General features: G+C 53.6%; 1 protein-coding gene across 2 annotated transcripts in view; it reads left to right on the plus strand.

Annotated features, from left to right (window-relative positions):
* Itpr2 (inositol 1,4,5-trisphosphate receptor type 2) overlaps positions 1 to 19,515 on the plus strand; it is a 171,018-nt gene that overhangs the window by 24,692 nt on the left and 126,811 nt on the right. The window contains exons 3-6 of one of the 2 annotated variants that reach the window (XM_070011588.1): positions 11,837 to 11,952; positions 13,333 to 13,419; positions 15,746 to 15,904; positions 19,204 to 19,302. In XM_070011588.1, coding sequence (XP_069867689.1) covers positions 11,837 to 11,952; positions 13,333 to 13,419; positions 15,746 to 15,904; positions 19,204 to 19,302 — 461 coding nt within the window. Of the gene's footprint in view, positions 1 to 11,836; positions 11,953 to 13,332; positions 13,420 to 14,616; positions 14,703 to 15,745; positions 15,905 to 19,203; positions 19,303 to 19,515 lie in introns of those variants that run through there. The other variant, XM_070011589.1, reaches the window with a different exon arrangement.

Consider the following 19,515-nt stretch of genomic DNA (forward strand, 5'->3'; position numbering starts at 1 on the left):
TGAGTAGTTTACTGGAGATCAGAGTCTCATGGACTTTCCTGCCTGGGTCTGGCTTTGAACTGCGATCCTCAGATCTCAGCCTCCTGAGTAGCTAGGATGACAGGCGTGAGCCACTGGCGCTTGGCTCCTTCATCTATTTCTGTAGCATTCACAGAACATTTCCCACTTGCTGTGGAAGACACTGGGGATAAAACCACAGGCAAAAGCAATGTCTACTTCTCTGCAGTGCTTCAGCCAGGCCAGGATCAACGTTTTGTACCGGATTTCTTTAGTCCTAGGGAGTTCTGCACCTGCACCACAGAGAACCCAGCGTCTCTGGTTTGCAAAGTTGTCCATTTTTACTTCCTTTGAACTAGGGAGGATCTAGAAAAGTCCTCCTGCCTCTTGGTCTGCCCAGTCTGAGCCAGGGCACCCTGTGCGGGCTCACGCCAGTGAAGCAGTCCCCGCGGACCATCGGCCTGTAGATCCGGGCGACCGCCTGCCCCACCCGCAGCTTCTCCTTCCAGTCTGTGAGCGTGCAAGCCCCCTCTGTCCAATGGCAATCGGGAACTGCTGCTGCTGCTGGGGATGGGAAGAGTCCACGCTCCCCCTTGTAGCTCAGCCCTGAGAGTCTCCTGGCTCAGGAATTCCAGTGCAATGGAGAGAGAGAGAACTTCGTTCAGCACAGAAGAGTCTGTCCTGAAGGTTTATAGACCCCGGTTGGAACGCCAGCTGCTCTGCCTGAAGCTTTCTCAAAACAGGAGGAACTTTGGCAAGTCTAAGCCTTCTCCATCCCCGGGGGGATTGGATGCCATCGAGAGTTCACAAACACATTTTCCTGCATTCGAAAAGTTATTCTGCAGCCGGGCACTGGTGGCTCCCGCCTGTCATCCTAGCTACTCAGGAGGCTGAGTGAGATTTGAGGATCATGGTTCAAAGCCAGCCTGGGCAGGAAAGCCCATGAGATTCTGATCTCCAATGAACCACCAGAAAACCAGGAGTGCTGCTGTGGTTCAAGGGGTACAGGGCCAAGCCTTGAGTAAAATCAGCTCAGGGGTAGTACCCAGGCCCTGAGTTCAAGCCTCAGGTCTGACAATTACCAAAAAAAACATTTTTATTCAAACCAGGAGAACCAAGGCATTATTCCCTAATCTAAGGATGCAACTGAAGAAATGGCTCAAACATGCTAAAGACTCACCGCAGACAAGAATAGCTTGATTGCTGGTAGCGAAGGCTGCTAAAATTAAGTTTTTAGATGGCTACTGTGGCATCTTTTGAAAAGTATTTTTTCAATGAGGGGCTGGTTAGCCGGGCGCTGGTGGCTCCCGCCTGTCATCCCAGCTACTCAAGAGGCTGAGATCTGAGGATCGAGGGTGGAGGCCAGGCCGGACAGATACACCTGAGAGACTCCGACCTCTCTCACCTCTCCAAAAGCTGGAAGCATCGGTGTGGATCAAGTGGTAGAATGCCAGCGTGGAGCACAAAGTGCCAAGTGAGAGCTCAAGGCCCTGAGTTCAATCCCCGGGACAGGCAGACAGACAGGCAGGCAGACACACAGACAGACAGACAGACAGACAGACAGACAGACAGACAGACAGACAGACAGACACATACACACACAGACACAGACACAGACAGACAGACAGACAGACAGACAGACAGACACACAGATACATACACACACAGACACAGACACAGACAGACACAGACAGACAGACAGACAGACACACACACACACACACACACACACACACACACACACACACACATACACACCCAAAGGACTGACCATGAACTGTAATTGTTAGTCCTGGGCATCTCATCTCTCAGGAGTCTAGACGCAGGCTTTGTAATTTGGCTTCCTCATGGGCTCAGCATGATTTTATGTCTGGGGTAAATCATGTGCGCAAGTGTTGACTTAAGGATTTTTTTTTTGTTTTGATCCCAGTACTGAGGCTTGAATTGAATTCTTTCTTTTCTTTCTTTCTTTCTTCCTTCCTTCCTTCCTTCCTTCCTTCCTTCCTTCCTTCCTTCTTTCTTTCTCTCTCTTTCTCTTTCCTTCTTTCCTTCTTTCCTTCTTTCCTTCTTTCTTTCTTTCTTTCTTTCTTTCTTTCTTTCTTTCTTTCTTTCTTTCTTTCTTTCTTTCTTTCTTCTTTCCTTCCTTCCCCTTCTTTTCTTTTTTGGTCGGTCCTGAGGCTTGAACGCAGGGCTGGGCACTGCTGTCCCTGAGCTTCTTTTGCTCAAGGCTAGCGCTCTACCACTTGAGCCACAGCTCCACTTCTGGCTTTTTCTGTGTATGTGGTGCTTAGGAATCGAACCCAGGGCCTCATGCATGCTAGGCGAGCACTCTACCACGAAGCCACCTGCCCAGCCCTCTCTGTGCATTTTGACAAATGCTCCGATCAACCCCAATCAGCTAAGCTAGAAACATCAAGAACACCAATGTTTACTGAAGTTTCAAAGATCCTAAATCAAGCGGAGCACTGGTGGCTCCCGCCTGTCATCCCAGCCACTCTGGAGGCTGAGATCTGAGGATCACATTTAGAGGCCAGCCCCCGTAGGGAAGTCCAGGAGGCTCTTTTCTCCAATGAACCATCAAAAGGCCAGAAACAGAGCTGTGGCTCAAAGGGTAGAGCAGCAGCCTTTGGCAAAAAAGAAAGAGCAGGGACTTGGAAGGGGGAATAAAAAACGCACAGAGAAATTCAGGACACCAGTTGGCCTGGGTCACGGCCAGCTCAGCTGGTGACAGTACTTTCTAGTGGCTTTTGTTTTTTGTTTTTTGTTTTGGTTGATTGTGAGGCTTGAACTCAGGGCCTAGCTCTGTCTCTGAGCTTTTTTTTTGTATTCAAGGATAGCACTCTACCACTTGAGCCACAGCGCCCCTTCTGGCTTTTTCTGAATAGTTTATTGGAGATCAGAGTCTCAGAGACTTTCCTGCCCGGGCTGGCTTTGAACCGCGCGATCCTCAGATCTCAGCCTCCTGAGTAGCTGGGATGGCAGGCCGGAGCCACCGGCGCCCAGCTTCTAGTAGTTTTGAGATTATTCCTGAAGGAGGCCACTGTCCATCTAAAAGCTGTTGCTTTAGACATCTAGCCAGGTGCTGTGGCTCACACCTGCCATCCCAGCTACTCAGGAGGCTGAGATCTGAGGATCACGGTTCAAAGCCAGCCCGGGCAGGAAAGTCCATGAGACCCTGATCTCCAATGAACCGGTGAAAGTTGGAAGTGGAGGTATGACTCAGAGATAGAGCACCAGCCTTGAGTGGAAAAAGCCCAGGCCCTGAATTCACACACACACACACACACACACACACACACACACACACACACACGTAGACATTTTTGAACTCTAGGACTGATGTGTTGACTTTTTGGATTAGATGCCATCAGCAAAAATAACAGGCATGGTGTGCATCTCAAATACTCCAGCGAACTGTTGTAATCCGAGGGCTACACCTTAGACACACACAGGAAAATCAAATACAGAAATGCACAGAGAGGGCTGGGCAGGGGGCTCAGGGGCACAGCGCTCGCCTCGCACGTGCGAAGCCCCGGGTTCGATTCCTCAGCACCCCAGACACAGAAAGAGCCAGAAGTGGCGCTGTGCGGCTCACGTGGTAGAGCGCCAGCCTTGAGCAAAAGAAGCTCAGGGCCCGCGCCCAGGCCCCGAGTTCAAGCCCCAGGATTATACGTAGAGAGGTAGTTTCCAGAATGTTCTGTGCCTGGGGTAGCTGTCAGGTGGGGCACCCTTCTCCTGGAATGTGCTGTGCTGGTGTTTGGCCTGGGGGTGATTCACCGGCAGGGCTTGGGCGGGGTGCCCTAGCTCCTTGATCTTGGGGAGATAGCCTCATCTGTTTTCCTTTTCTTTTTCTGGAAAGGGGGGCAGGCGGCTCACTGTCCCCGAACCCCAGGACTGCTGGATGCAAGTTGAGCTTCTCTTGTTTTTCTGTGTCCTGTTTCTCCCCTTTCTTCTCAATTCCCTCAACACTGCTTCCTGCCTTCTTCCATGGATGTGTTTGGAAGTTTCAGGAACAGAGGAGCTTGTGGAGTTCATGGATGAAATCCACATGTCCCTTGTATTGGGAGGAATCTGGGTTTTTCTTCACTCATGTCCAAGTGTAATATAAGCCTTTTCAAGCAATGCTTGATCGAAAATAAAGGCTATCGTGTTCTGATGTTAAATACTGCCCTGCCTGGTGCTGGTGACACACACTATAATCCCAGCTGCCCGGGCGGCGGGGAGAGGAGGAGCGTGGTTCGAGGTCGGCCTGGGCGGGAACGTCCCTGAGACTCCGATCTCCAAGGAGCCCCCAGAAAACCGCAAGTGGCGCTGTGGCACCGAGGGGTCGAGCGCGGCCTGAGCACCAGTTGCTCAGGGACAGGCCTGAGCTCAGGGCCCTGAGTTCAAGACCCAGGACCGGCAGAAAGAGAAGAGAGAGAAAAGGGATCCTGGGGACAGGCAAGAGTCTCAGGAGCCGCGCAGATGCCTGCATGCAGGCGAGGAGGCCGGGGCCGGGGCGGGCAGCCCCGCGGCCTTGGCGTCGGCTCTTTCCTGGTCCAGGGCTGGCGGGGGCGGCAGACACAGCTCTGTCTCCCTGAGCTCAGTGACGGGGTCTTCAAAGAGGAGGCTCAGCGGAGTTGCACGCTCTGTGTGTGTGTGTGTGTGTGTGTGCCTGTATCGGGCCTTGAACTCGGGGCCTGGGCGCTGCCCCTGACCTTTTTGCTCAAGGCTAGCGCTCTACAACTTGAGCCACACTTCGTTACCACCACCCCCCCCCCTCCTGCTGTCTGTCTGTCTGTGTCTTTGTCTATCTATCTTTCTCCACGTCTGGCTTTTTTCACGGTTAATTAGAGACGAGAGTCTCAGGGACTTTGCTGCCCAGGCTGGCTTTGAACCACGATCCTCAGGTCCAGCCTCCCGAGTCGTTGGGATGACAGGCGGGAGCCACCAACGTTATCTTCTATGATTGCTTTTTGACAGCTGTTTTCCACAAGAAACATGTTATGATTGCTTTTCTCTCTTTCCCTTCTCTGTCTGTCTGTCTGTCTGTGTCTGTCCATCTTTCTCCATCTCTCCTTGTCTCTCTGTCCCCATCTCTCTCTGTCTCTCTCTCTCAGCGTCTCTGCATCTCTCCAACTCTGTCTCTCCATCTGTCTCTCTCTCAGATGGCCTGCGTTGCAGTTTGTCATTCCTCTCCTCAGGTCTCAGCCTCCTGAGGAGCTGGGGTGACCGGCGGGAGCCGTGGGTGTCCGGCTTGGAGCCTGTCCTGACTTAAGGCTGGCCGGCCGCGTTGGACACAGTCACGGCCAGTCAACTTCTTAATTTTGTCAAAACAAAACCGACATCCTGCCCTGTTGCCTGGTTGTTAGGAATCTCCAGCAGTTCCCGCCCCGGTGAGCTTCTGGCTGTGGTCTGGAGAAGAGCGCATGTCTGTGTCTGGCTGCGCTCAGCCGAGTGTGGTCCTGACGGTGTGTAAGCTCCCGTCCCGCGGCCCCCTGCGCCGTGTCTGTGTGTCTGGCAGCCGCAGGCGAGCCGCAGCGATGCTGCCCTGATGCTCTCTGCCCGGCGTCTGGCCGGGAAGGCCTGTGTTCTTCATGCCTGGGGCACATGGAAGCCTGTTCTGGAAGGTTCCCTCCAGGACCCCAAGGACTGCTGATTCTCTGGCTACCTGGGGAAATACTCTCTTTCCTCTTCACAGAACTTCTTGTGTGCCCCCCTGCCCCCCACCTTTGGCCTGGCTGGGAAGGAGAATTCTGACCCTCTATAAATGAGCAAGGGTTGACTTGTCTTCCCTATTTATTTATTTAGTTTTCATTTAGGAACTCGGGGTCTGGCCGCTGTCCCTGAGCTCTTTCGCTCCAGGCTGGTGCTCTACCGCTTTGAGCCACAGCTCCACTTCTGGTTTTCCGGTGGTTTCATTAGAGATCAAAAGTCTCACGGACTTTCCTGCCCAGGCTGGGTTTGAACCCTGATCCTCAGATCTCAGCCTCCCGAGGAGCTGCGGTTATAGGTGTGAGCACCAGTACCCAGCCCATATTTGAGTTTTTTTCTTTCAGAAGATCGCAGTCAGAGCTGGGCACTAGCTCTCATGAGGGTGAAGCCTGAGGACTGTGGTTTGAGCCAGCCCAGGCAGAAAAGGCCCGTGAGACTCTTCAGTTAACCAGCCACCCTCCCCTGCCAAAAGCCAGAAGTGGAGCTGCGGCTCAAGTGGTCGGGTGCCAGCCTTGAGCACAAAAGCTCAGGGACAGGATCCAGGCCCCGAGTTCAAGCCCCTGTACACACACACACACATACACACACACACACACACACATACACACATGATGAGTTGTGCACTGTACATACACTTATTGGTCAATACAAACGTTTTCCACAGAGGTCTCTGGGAAAGCTCTGTGGAATGTTCTTTTCAGTTCTGAGGGCGTTTTGAAGGCTTTTAGCACGGTGGAAACTTCCTGACTGGAGTCTAGAGCGGACCGGGCCGCGGAGCTGGCTCTGCCGGCCGGCACCGGCCAGAGCTGCGGCTCCGCCCCGTGCGCTCTCCTTCTGGGCAATGTTGGTGACTGACCTCAGGGCTTCTGCTGACTGGACAGGCTTCCAGCCCCTTCTTTGCATTAGGTAATTTCTGGGGTTGGGTCTCATTGTGTTGCCCGTGATCTTCCTGTCTAGCAGAGGGGACTACAGGTGTGAACCAACACACAGGCCTCGTTGGTTGAAATGAAGATTGTTTTTTTTTGGTCATGGGGCTTGAACTCAGGGCCAAGGCTGGCGCTCTAACACTTGAGCCACAGTGCCACTTCCAGTTTTCTGGTGGTTTATTAGAGATCAGAGTCTCAGGGACTTTCCTGCCCGGGCTGGCGTTGAACCGTGATCCTCCGATCTCAGCCTCCTGTGTAGCCGGGGTGACAGGCGGGAGCCGCCGGCACCCGGTGAAATGTCGATGCTTTTGATTGGGCTGCGGCTGACCGGTGTTGCTCTCGATCTCCACTTCCCAGAGGCAGGGATGAGGGCGTCGGCCGCCTCCCTCGGCCCTGACTGGGCCCCAGGGGGTGGGGTGCGGTTGCTCATGGCCGAGTTCCTGGGAGGAGAACAGGTGTGGCACACACCAGGTAGATAATTAGCCAAAGCTTTGTAAACGTGGTGGTTAACGTGATCTGGTGATGATCTCAGCAGAACTGGCTTCCCGTGGCTCACTGTGGGGCACCTTGAGATATAGCGCTGCTCTTTTTGCACGTGTGTGTGTGTGTGTGTGTGTGTGTGTGTGCGCGTGTGTGCAACATCTGCTCTTTATTCATCCTTTACCTTGGCAGAGTCTCCTCAACCTCAGACCCATAAGTGGTAAAATATCACAAGCAGCCAGGTGCTGGTAACTCACGCCTGCCATCCCCGCTGAGGCTGAGATCTGAGGATCGCGGTTCAAAGCCAGCCTGGGCAGGAAAGTCCATGAGACTCTGATCTCCAAGGAACCACCAGAAAACCAGAAGTAGAGCTGTGGCTCAAAGTGGTAGAGCGCTGGCCTTGAACAAAAGAGCTCAAGGACAGCGCCCAGGCCCTGAGTTCAAGCCCCAAGGCCAACAACAACAAAGTCACAAGCTTCTGGTGCTCTTAAGATGTCAACAACGACTGTGTTTGCCCATCTGGAAGGTTAAGTTAGAAGTCATAATAAGGAATATTTACACAGAGCCTCAGCAGTGAACACTTCAACTTCTTATTGATGGATTATAAATAGTAGAAAACTTACACTGTCCCGTGCTGGAATTTCCTGGTCTCCGCAATGCGGAGATGCAACTTTAAACCACATATAATAAACACAGCTGAGCCAGGTGAAGGCCGCGAGCCTCTTTTCTGTAAACAGAAGATAAGAACTCTACCCACTGTGCCAATTCCTCTTGGCTATACTTCTCATCCGAGGGAGTATTTCAGCTCTGCAGCTCATTCCTGTAGTCCCTGCTACTCAGTCGGCAGAGCTCTGAGAATCTCGGTTTTAAGCCACCCAGGGCAGACAAATCCTGGAGACTCTGATCTTCAGTGAACCAGCAAAAAGCTGGAAGTGGAGGTGTGGCTCAAGTGGCAGAGCACCAGCCTTGAGCCAACCCCCACCCCAGGTCCTGGGTTCAAGCCTCAGTAGCAGAGTGTAACACCTAAAGGGCCTTGCTTTCTGAATAGATTCCTTCTTGTCATGTCTTACCCCACCCTGGTTCAGCACGAAAAGTGAATTTTCAAGGCCCATGAGTCATTTGTGTTTGTTGGCGTTTTGCCAGTGGTTGGCAAATTTTCCTTTCAGTTGAAGGAAAATGCGGTTTTGGCCCCAGACCAGCCGGGTGGAAAAGTTCTCCTTCTCCTCCTCCTTCTGGCACACAGCCCTGCTGTAACATGAACTGAGAATGCGATCTAACTCTGCTCGGTCTGCTACGCAGCCTCTCCCAGAACCAAGGGGACTTTCACATGCTGTGCGCTCTTTGGCCCACACTGAACACGTTAGGAGCCTGTGTAAGCCGGGCGCCGGCGGCTCGCGCCTGTCAGCCCAGCTACTCAGGAGGCTGAGATCTGAGGATGGCTGTTCAAAGCCAGCCCGGGCACCAAAGTCCATGAGAGTCTTAGCTCCAATGCACCAGCCACAGGCTGGAAGTGGAGCTGTGGCTCAAGTCGGAGAGCACCAGCCTTGAGTGAAAGAGCTGAGGGACAGCGCCCGGGCCCTGAGTTCAAGCCCCAGCACGACATAAAATAATTAAAACCAAATGCAAGTAAAAAGTGACATTGAGCAGATTCCTAACCTTTTTCTTCGTAGAAAAGGCCTACGACCGTGTTAGGTTTGTTTAGTTTAGTTTAGTTTGTTTTTGCCAGTCCTGGGGCTTGAACTCAGGGCCTGGGCGCTGTTGCTGAGCTTCTTTTGCTCAAGGCTGGTGCTCTACCTCTTGAGCCACAGTTCCACTTCTGGCTTTTTCTGAGTAGTTTTTAATGGAGATAGGTTGCTTGGGTTGGCTTCAAACCATGATCCTCATAGCTCAGCCTCCTGAGAATCTGGAATTACAGGCGTGACCGCCGGCACCGGGCTACTGTGCTGGTTTAAGAGACAGGGTTACAAGGCACCAAATAGCTAAATGGCTATCGGCAGGAAAAACAGTAGATTGCTCAGAGACACCAGCCAGGTTGTGTTTATGATAACATTTGCCTATTTTTGGAATTGTTATTATAAAGGCGATATGCAAAGGGGTAACAAATACACGAGTCAGGTGAAGAGTACATTTCTGTATTTGCCTTTTTGTTTTTTGCTGGTCCTGGGGCTTGAACTCAGGGCCTGGGTGCTGCCCCTGAGCTACTTTGTGCTCAAGGCTGGCGCTCTACCACTTGAGCCACAGCACCACTTCCAGCTTTTTTGAGTAGTTTGTTGGAGATAAGAGTTTCACGGAGGGCTGGGAAGGTGGCTCAGTGGTAGAGTGCTTGCCTTGCATGCATGAGGCCCTGGGTTCGATTCCTCAGCACCACATAAGCAAAAAGAAAAAAGCCGGAAGTGGCACTGTGGCTCAAATGGTAGAGTGCTAGCCTTGAGCTGAAGAGCTGAGGGACAGCGCCCAGGCCCAGAGTTCAGGCCCATGACTGGACCCAAAAAAAAAAAAATAAAAAGAGTTTCACGGGGACTTTCCTTCTGTCTGGGCTGACTTCGAATTACAATCCTCAGACCCCAGCCTCCTGAGTTGCTGGGATGACAGGTGTGACCGCCGGCGCCCGGCTTGTGTTTGCCTATGTTAAAGGCTGACCCAGCAATCTGTGTTCTGTCTCACAGGCTCTGAGAAAATTGTTCCCAGAAGCCCCGAGTGACATCTCAGTCCTCGAAGGGCCGACAGCTAGTCATTAGCCGGGTGGCGGGGTGTGGGTGTGGAGAACCCCACTGAACGGAGCCACGGTGCTCACAGCGCGGTGCGTCATCAGGAACTTGCCCGGGGACGGGGCCGAGGCGCGGCCTGCCTTACTAACATTTTCATAAGGCCGTAAATTTACAATTAGACAAAACATCTGACCAGCCCAAGACCGGTAGAGTAAAAAAAACCCCAAAACACAAGGTATTGAAAGCAGAGTTGGGGGCCGGGGCTGACGCCTGCCATCGGCGACTCAGGAGGCTGTGAGCTGAGGACTGAGACTCGAGGCCAGCCCCGGGCGTGGGCTCAGAGCCCGGTGCCCTCCTGCGGCTTCTCCACTTGAGGCTGGCACTCTGTCTCGTCCTGACCTGTCCGGCTTTGGACCTCAGCCCTCAGGTCTCAGCCTCCTGAGTCGCTGGGGTGACGGGGGTCAGCCATCCGCACCAGACAGACATCAGGTTTGAACACTTCTCAAGAGGAGGCGTTATTGTTATTGACATTGTTATTTGGCCGGTGTTATTGTTATCCTGTTTATTATTTGGCAGTAGTAGGTTTTGAACTCAGCACCTCTTTCTCGCTCAACTTGCTGGCTGACTGGAGCTCTGTTCTTTGAGCCAAGGCCCCAGCTAGTTTTTGGCTGTTTCTATTGGACATGGAATCTTCCGGACTCCGCTTCCCGGGCTGGCTGTGGGCCTCGCGGCTCCAGCTCCAGCCTCCTGCGTGGCGAGGGTCGCAGGCCTAAGCCTCTGCGGCCTGGTGGTTCTGGCATTTTCCTCGTGTGCAGATCCTGACCGCAGCCGTCCAGCTCTGTCTGCAGGTTGCAGCTGAGATTCGCAGGCCCTTTTGGCTTTGGGACCATCCCGAGACTTGAACTCAAGGCCTCACGCTCTTGCAGCTTTTCGGCTCAAGACTAGCACGCTCCCGTTTGCGCCACAGCTCCAAGTCTGGCTTTTTTTTGGTGGTTATGGGAACCTGAGTCTTAACAGACTTTCCGGCCTCCAACTGGGATCCTCACAGCTCAGCCTCCTGCCTGGCTGGGATGGCAGGTGTGTTTGCTTGTCCTCGCTGCGTTTCTGTGCGCGGCAGGTTGGCTGGCGTGGGATTCTCGGCCCCCTGCATCTGCGTCCCTTTACCCCTCTTTGCTCTTTCGACGTGGCCTCTGCCTTCGCGTTTGGGAAGCCATTTTTGAGTCCCCCTGTCTGGGGCCCTGAGCCATGGACTCCTTCTCCAGAGCTCAGTGGGGAAACTTCAGGAGGAAGGTGGTTTTCTGCGGCCGAGGCCAGGCGGCCCGGGGATGACAGTAAACCTGTCTGGGGGTCCTGACTCCCTCCACCCTGCTCATAGAGTTACGCAGGGTCGGCCGGGACGCTGTGGCTGCTAGCCAGCCTAGACACCACTAACTGCCAGTGTTGGTGGGTCGTCTGCAATTCACCAAACAGGTTCTCTACCTGAAGACCGTTTCCTCCTCCCCCCCCTCCTCCTCCTCTTCCTCCTCCTCCTCCTCCTCCCCCTCCTCCTCCTCCTCCTCCTCCTCTTCCTCCTTCTCTTCCCCTTCTTTTTAGCTGGTCCTGTGGCTTGAATTCAGGCCCTGACGCTGTCCCTGAGCTTCTTTGGGCTCAAGGCTGGTGCTCTACTACTTGAGCCACAGCACCACTTCTGGCTTTTTTTTTCTGAGTAAAGCACTGGAGATCAGAGTCTCATGGGCTTTCCTGCCTGGGCTGGCCTTGAACCACAATCCTCAGATCTCAGCCTCCTGAGTAGCTGGGATGACAGGTGTGAGCCACCGGTGCCTGGCTCTTCTTTTCCTCTTTCTCTCTTCCTTCTTTCCTTCCTTCCTCTCTTTTCTTTTTTGGTTTGGTGCCGATCCTAGGCCTTTTCTGTGTCTGTGGCGCCCAGGGCCTCAGGCATGCTGGGCGAGGGCTCTCCCTCAGAGCCCCTGCCCCGCTGGGCCAGGGGGTGTTTGGTGCCTGTCTGAGTTCTGGTGTCCGTCTGTCTTGCAGACTGCCTGTTCAAGGTGTGCCCAATGAATCGCTACTCCGCCCAGAAGCAGTACTGGAAAGCCAAGCAGGCCAAGCAAGGCAACCACACGGAGGCCGCCCTGCTGAAGAAGCTGCAGGTAGGGGCGCGGCCTCGCCGCCCGAGCCAGCTCCCGGGGAAGGAAACGTGTCTCTACAGATCACACACCCTTCCAGAGCTTTCCAGCATCCTCCATGTGCCCAGGGCAGAGAGATGTCATTTTAACAACTGTCTGTGGTTTTTGAGGGTCGGGTGGGGTCGTTTCTCTCTTGGCCTGTTGAGACACATTCTGGAAGTCTTCTTGTGGGGAAAGGCGTGCCCGGTGAATTCAAGCCTTCCCTCCCACAGAACGGGAAGCAGAGTCCGGCTAGGAGTCCGGGAGCTAGGAGTCCGGCTCCTAGCTCGCTTGACACCTATTCAGTTCTCCCCCCTGAAAGAGATAGAAAAAAATAATTTAAACATCAAGGATCCTGGCCAGGCTGCGTGTAAAGTTGATAACAACTTCACTTTACATCAACACAGAAAAAGAGGGCTGGGCAGGCGGCTCAGGGGTAGAGCGCTCGCCTTGCACGCACGAGGCCCTGGGTTTGATTCCTCAGCACCAGGCCCTGGGTTCGATTCCTCAGCACCACATAAGCAGAAAAAGCCAGAAGTGGCGCTGTGGCTCAAGGGTAGAGCGCCAGCCTTGAGCTGAAGAGCTGAGGGACAGCGCCCAGGCCCAGAGTTCAAGACCCAGGACTGGCAGGAAAAAAAAAACCCTGTTTGTAGCCAGGCACTGGTGGCTCACGCCTGTAATCCCAGCAACTCAGGAGGCTGAGAGCTGAGGATTATGATTCAAAGCCGGCCCAGACAGCAAAGTCCATTAATGTTGTATTTCCAATTTACCAGCAAAAAACCCAAAGTGGAGCTGTGGCTGAAGTGGTAGAGAGCCAGCCTTGAGCGAAGGGAAGGAATATTGTAAGGTCCTGTGTTCAAGCCCCTGTGTGGGCATGTGTGCGCGTGCGCGCGCGCACACACACACACACACACACACACACACACACACCCAAAACCCAAACAGACCAAACTAGAAAGACCGATGTTTCCAGTCTCCCCAAGTGTGAGTTGGATGGAACTGAATTTTGCATTGTTAACGGTCCTCTTAGTTAAAGAAGAACCCGAGGCATTTGTAATTCTCACTATCCTGCTTAGTTTGACACTCCTTCCTAAGCGAGTTTTGTCAGACTAGACAGGCAGGACTTTCCTGATGTTTCTGGAGTAAAAGTGACTGACAATGTCTCACTGAATTTAGCAAACATTGAAAAATGAGCAAATTCACTGTGATCATTTATTTATTCTCTCCCTCACATACCTACACCAAGGTATAGTCTATTTATTAGCTTTCTAGTTTGATTCTTGTTCCCAAAGCTGTCTGCTTCCTGGTCAGTTTCTGTGCCCTTCGCTGTCTTTCTGCGCTGAGTTCTTGCTAATTATTTTATAGCATGCTGCTGAGTTAGAGCAGAAACAAAACGAATCCGAGAACAAGAAGCTGTTGGGAGAAATTGTGAAGTACAGTAACGTCATCCAAGTAAGTCTCTGTTTTTGCTTAAAAAAGGTAACTGTTTGGTGGCTGGATTGCTTACCTATCCATAAGGTTAGAGTGCCGACCGTGTGAAACAATCTGAGCGAGAAGGCTTGGCTCTTCAGTGGGGAATACAGGTGTCCTGGGGATTCACTTTATATCCAGTGCACTATTGTACACACTTAAAAATAAGTTGGAGCTGGGCGCCAGTGGCTCATGCCTGTAATTCCAGCTACTCAGGAGGCTGAGAGCTGAGGATCAGGGTTCGAAGCCAGTCCTGAGCAGAGAAGTTCGTGAGACTCTTATCTCCAATGAATTATTCAGAAAAAGCTGGGCGTGGGGCTGTGGCTCAAGCGGTAGAGTGCCAGCCTTGAGCACAGAGAGGCTCAGGGACAGCGCCGAGGCCCTGAGTTCAAGTCCCAGGACCGGCAAAATAAACAAATATATAATACGTTGGAACGCTGTTCAGGAAGGGAGACAGTCGCAGCCTCCTGACAGTGAGCCCCGCAGGGAGAGGCCCCCCACAGGGAGAGGCCCCCCACAGGGAGAGGCCCCCCGCAGGGAGAGGCCCCCCACAGGGAGAGGCCCCCCGCAGGGAGAGGCCTTGGGAGAGGCCCCCCCGCAGGGAGAGGCCCCCCGCAGGGAGAGGCCTCGGGAGAGGCCTCAGGAGAGGCCCCCGCAGGGAGAGGTCCCCACAGGGAGAGGCCCCCACAGGGAGAGCCCTCCACAGGGAGAGGCCCCCACAGGGAGAGGCCCCCCGCAGGGAGAGGCCCCCCCGCAGGGAGAGGCCCCCCGCAGGGAGAGGTCCCCCACAGGGAGAGGCCCCCACAGGGAGAGGCCCCCCACAGGGAGAGGCCCCTGCAGAGAGAGGCCCCCGCAGGGAGAGGCCCCGCAGGGAGAGGCCCCCCGCAGGGAGAGGTCCCCACAGGGAGAGGCCCCAACAGGGAGAGGTCCCCCCCCCGCAGGGAGAGCCCTCGGGAGAGGCGCCCCGCAGGGAGAGGCCCCCCGCAGGAGAGGCCCCCCCCCCCGCAGGGAGAGGCCCCTGCAGGGAGAGGCCCCCGCAGGGAGAGGCCCCTGCAGGGAGAGGCCCCCCGCAGGGAGAGGCCTAGGGAGAGGCCTCGGGACACTGCCTGGCACCAGCAGCTCCCGCTGCATCCCAGCCTCTCCGGACGCTGAGAGCGGAGGATCTCGGTGCAGGGCAGCGAAGTCCGTGAGACACTTACCTCCACGCGCCAGCAAAACAACAACAACAACAGCAACAACAATAACAGCAACGTGCCACAGGAATCGTAAGTAGAGTCGTGAATTGAGTGGTCCAGGGCCTGCCTTGAGTGTAAAACTTAACAGAAAGTGCCCAGGCCCTGAGTTCAAGCCCAAGTTCTGACATGAAAGGAAAAAAAGGAAGGAAGGAAGAAAAGAAGGAAAGAAAATATCTCCCTCCTATAAAACAAAACCACCTAGCTCCTTAGGAGGCTGAGACTTCCTTCCTTCCTTCCTTCCTTCCTTCCTTCCTTCCTTCCTTCCTTCCTTCCTTCCTTCCCTCCTTCCTTCCTTCCCTCCTTCCCTCCTTCCTTCCTTCCTTCCCTCCTTCCCTCTTTCCCCTTCCTTCTTTCCTTCCTTCCTTCCTTCCTTCCTTCCTTCCCTCCTTCCCTCCTTCCCTCCTTCCTTCCTTCCTTCCTTCCTTCCTTCCTTCCTTCCTTCCTTCCTCCCTCCTTCCCTCCTTCCTTCCTTCCTTCCTTCCATCCTTCCCTCCCTACCTCCTCCTCCCTCCTTTCTTCCCTCCTTCCTTCCTTCCTTCCTTCCTTCCTTCCTTCCTTCCTTCCTTCCTTCCTTCCTTCCTTCCTTCCTTCCTTCCTTCCTTCCTTCCGTGTCTGTCTTGAGGCTTGAACTCAGGGCCTTGGCAATGTCCTTCAGCTTTCTCACTCAAGGCTGGTGCTTTACCACTCGGGCCATGCCTCTGCCGGTTCACTGGAGATAGAGTCTCGGGCTGGCTTCCACCTGCGCTGCTCAGGTCTCAGAAGCTGGGATGCCTGTGAGCTACCAAGGGCGCATCCCGCACCGCCCAGTGCGACCTGACCTCCCGCACTGCCCAGTGCGACCTGACCTCCTGCATGGCCCAGTGCGCCCTGACCTCCTGCATTTCCCAGTGCGATCTGACCTCCCGCACTGCCCAGTGCAATCTGACCTCCCGCACCGCCCAGTGCGACCTGACCTCTCGCACCACCCAGTGCGACCTGACCTCCCGCACTGCCCAGTGTGATCTGTTACAGACTTGCGGGTGAAGCTAGCCAGGGGAGGGAGACCTGAGCCAAGTGATGATGTTTCCCTGCAGCTGCTGCACATCAAAAGCAACAAATACCTGACGGTGAACAAGCGGCTGCCCGCTCTGCTGGAGAAGAACGCCATGCGGGTGTCCCTGGACGCGGCCGGCAACGAGGGCTCCTGGTTCTACGTCCACCCCTTCTGGAAGCTGCGGAGTGAGGGGGACAACGTGCGTGCACATCCCAGGGGAAACCGAGGCCCACGGGGGCGGGGCGAGGGGGACAACGTGTGTGCACGCACCCCAGGGGAAACCGAGGCCCACGGGGGCGGGTCCTAACCAGGGAGAGAACTCACCACCCACCATGTGTGTGCACACATCCCAGGGGAAACTGAGGCTCCCGGGGGGCAGAGCGAGGGGGACAACGTGTGTGCGCACACCCCAGGAGAAACCGAGGTCCACGGGGGTGGGTCCTAACTACCCACATGGGAAAGGGACGCTGTTGGTTCCCAATCCATGACTTACTTTCTAGGAACGGATTTCACTGGGCACAGTGTACTCATTCATAGAGAACAGATTGGGCCCAGAAATCATAAAAAAAAAACCCACACAGTTAAGATTAAAGTTGGGCACCAGTGGCTCCCGCCTGTCATCCCGGTGACACAGGAGGCTGAGATCTGAGGATTGAGGTTCAAAGCCAGCCCGGGCAGGAAAGTCCGGGAGACTCTGATCTCCAATGAAACACCAGAAAAAGTTGGAAGTGGCGCTGTGGCTCAGGTGGTAAGACACGAGTCATAAACACAGAGAGAGACTCAGGCACAGCACCCAGGCTCTGAGTTCAAGTCCCAGGACCGGGGATGGGGGCGGGGAAGCTGGGCTCCAGTGGCTCAAGTCTATAATCCCAGCTATTCAGGAGACATCTGAGTATCTCAGTTCAAAGCCAACTTCAGCAGGAAAGTCTGTGAGACTCTCTGTATAGTTCACCAGCAAAAATGACCCGAGTGGATTTGTGGCTCAAGTGGTAGAACTCCCATCTAGATAGAGCAAAGAGTCAGATCAGCCCACGAGATGCTGCGCTCAGGTCTCAGTACCGGCACCAAGACACCAAAGAAAAGGAATGAACTGAGTCATCTTCAGCCACGGGCCGCACCAGAGCCCTTCGGCTGCTTTCATGTTTGACAAGCTGTTTTTGATTCATTGCTTTGTTTTTTTAGAGAGAGGCAGAATTTATGACCTTGTCTAGTCAAGAAGGATTGAAGAGGAGCTGTGTTAGGAAGTGGCTCTTGCCCTTGGATTTACGGAGCAGCGAGTCATAGCTCCGCACACGGGCCGAACCACAGTAGCTATCCCGTCCTGGCTTTTCTGTGCTGTTGTAGGATCCAGGTCCCGGGTGAGGAATCATAGCTGTTCATCTACTTACTGATGGCGGCCATGCGGAACAGAAATCACGAGATGCTTACAGACCTCAGAGTAAACTTAAGTCATTCTAAAAAGGATTTTTTTTTGCCCGATTTTGTATATTTGAGTCAATGGTGTGAGGTGAGCTGGGGTGTAATACAATAAAAGAATTGCTTGACAGTCCCTAGCTCTTCGAGTTCGTCGATGTTGGATGGGCAGGTGGTACTTCCTGGCCACGCAGCAGGCTGAGACTTGAGGATCCGGGTTTGAGCCCAGCCTGGGCAGGAAAGTCTTTGAGACTCTTAACTCCGATTAATCACAGAAAAAGCCAGAAGTGGAGCTGTGGCTCAAATGGTAGAGTGTTGGCTTTGAGCTCAGGGACAGCACCTAGGCCCTGAGTTCAAGTCCCAAGACTGGCAGTAAAACAAAGAACAACACAACAACAAAACCAAACCCCTAAACTGTCCAGCACCAAACAACAACAACAACAACAAAAACCACCCCAAACCCCAATACAGCTAAGTGTTCTCCGTTAAGCTGGATCCCCTTTTTGTGAACATGCTGTGGGTGTGACAGAAATGTCTCCCTTTCACAATAAGGCTGCTTTTCCGAGTGAATTCTGAAGTACGCGTCCACCCCCACAGGACGCACGCGCAGGAGTCAATGTGGGTGGTGGCTGACCTGGCCACCTCTTCCCGCGGTAAGGTCTGGGTGGCGCCTGCCAGCCGAGGGTTTGCCGCACGTGAAGTCTTGTGCTGGTTTCCTTAAGGAAAAGCAACAAGCCCTTCTTGTATCGATCGCGTTTTCCTTTTTGGCATCAAGGGGTATGTGCTGTGAGCATACGGGAACGAACGGCCGTCAACCCTCCATCATTCAGAAACTGTTCATCCATTTTGGGCACACCCCAGCCCCTCAAGCAGAGAAGGCCTTGAGACTCTCATCTCCAAAAAAACTAAAAGCCAGAAGTGGAGGCTGGGCGCAAGTGGCCAACTTTGATGAAGGAAGCCACCAGAGGGCGCAAGGCCCTGAGTTCTAGCCCCTGTCCTTTATGTTTGGTCGGTGGTGGGACTTGAACTCAGGGCCTGGATGCTGTCCCTCAGCTCCTCAGCCCAAGGCTGGCGCTCTACCACTTGAGCAACAGCGCCACTTCCAGTTTTACGAGTGGTTCATTGGAGATCAGAGTCTCATAGTCTTTCTTGCCCAGACTGGCTTTGAATCGTGATCCTCAGATCTCAGCCTCCAGAGTAGCTAGGATGACAGGTGTGAGCCGCCAACGGCCGGTTCAGCCCCAGTACTTCACACACACACACACACACACACACACACGTTCATTATTTAGCAGTTAGTTGTAACGGATTCATGGGTCTCAGACTTGAGCTGCAACAGAAAGTCACTACTTGCCACCAAATAGCTAGCGAATAATTATTGGAGAAAGCCATGAGCTGATATTATCTATCTATCTATCTATCTATCTATCTATCTATCTATCTATCTATCTATCTATCTATCTATCTATGTATATGTATATGTATATGTATATGTATATGTATATGTATTTGTGCTGGTCCTGGGGCTTGAACTCAGGGCCTGGGCGCTGTCCCTTAGTTCTTTTGCTCAAGGCTAGCGCTCTACCACTTGAGCCACAGCTCCTTTTTTTGGGTGGATGTATGAGTTGTTGGAAGTAAGAGCCACATAGACCTTCTTGTCCGGGCTGGTTTTGAACTGTGATCGCAAATCTCAGCCTCCTGAGTGGCTGGGATTATAGCTGTGAGCCACTGGTGCCCACTTACTTATCTGTCTTTTGACTCCAAAGAGCAGCAGAGAGTACTTGTCTTGCTCTCTCTTTTTTCTCTCTCCTTTTCCCTCCCTCCCTACTCTTCTCCCCCCAGTTCTTGGGGCTCGAACTCAGGGCTTGGGCCGTGTCCATGAGTTTGTTTTTTTTTTGCCCCATGCTAGCTCTCCACCACCGGAGCCACATCTGCACACCCGGCTTTTTGCTGGTACATTGGAGATGAGCGGCCGACAGACTCTCTTGCTTCGGCGGGCTTTGTACTGCGATCCTCCGATCTCAGCCTCCATTCGGAGAGGCCGGGCTGCGCTGTGTGTTGATGGCGATTTCTTTCTGATTACAGATCGTGGTCGGGGATAAAGTTGTCCTGATGCCCGTGAACGCTGGGCAGCCTCTTCATGCCAGCAACATCCAGCTCCTAGACAACCCGGGCTGCAAGGAAGTGAGTTCCATGATCCTAAGTGTGCTAGCTAATAATCCAAAGGATGTGCAGATAGCTAGTAATTGTTTGTGAGTAGTCCTTAGGCGGTACTATGTATATGTGCATATACCATGTGAGCCACAGCGCCACTTCCAGCTTTTTTTGGTGATTCATTGGAGGTGAGAGTCTCATAGACTTTCCTGTCCACAATCCTCGGATCTCGGCCTCCTGGGG

The sequence above is a fragment of the Dipodomys merriami genome, unplaced genomic scaffold, assembly GCF_024711535.1.
Source record: "Dipodomys merriami isolate MVZ:Mamm:240054 unplaced genomic scaffold, mDipMer1.0.p SCAF_84, whole genome shotgun sequence".
NCBI lineage: Eukaryota > Metazoa > Chordata > Mammalia > Rodentia > Heteromyidae > Dipodomys > Dipodomys merriami.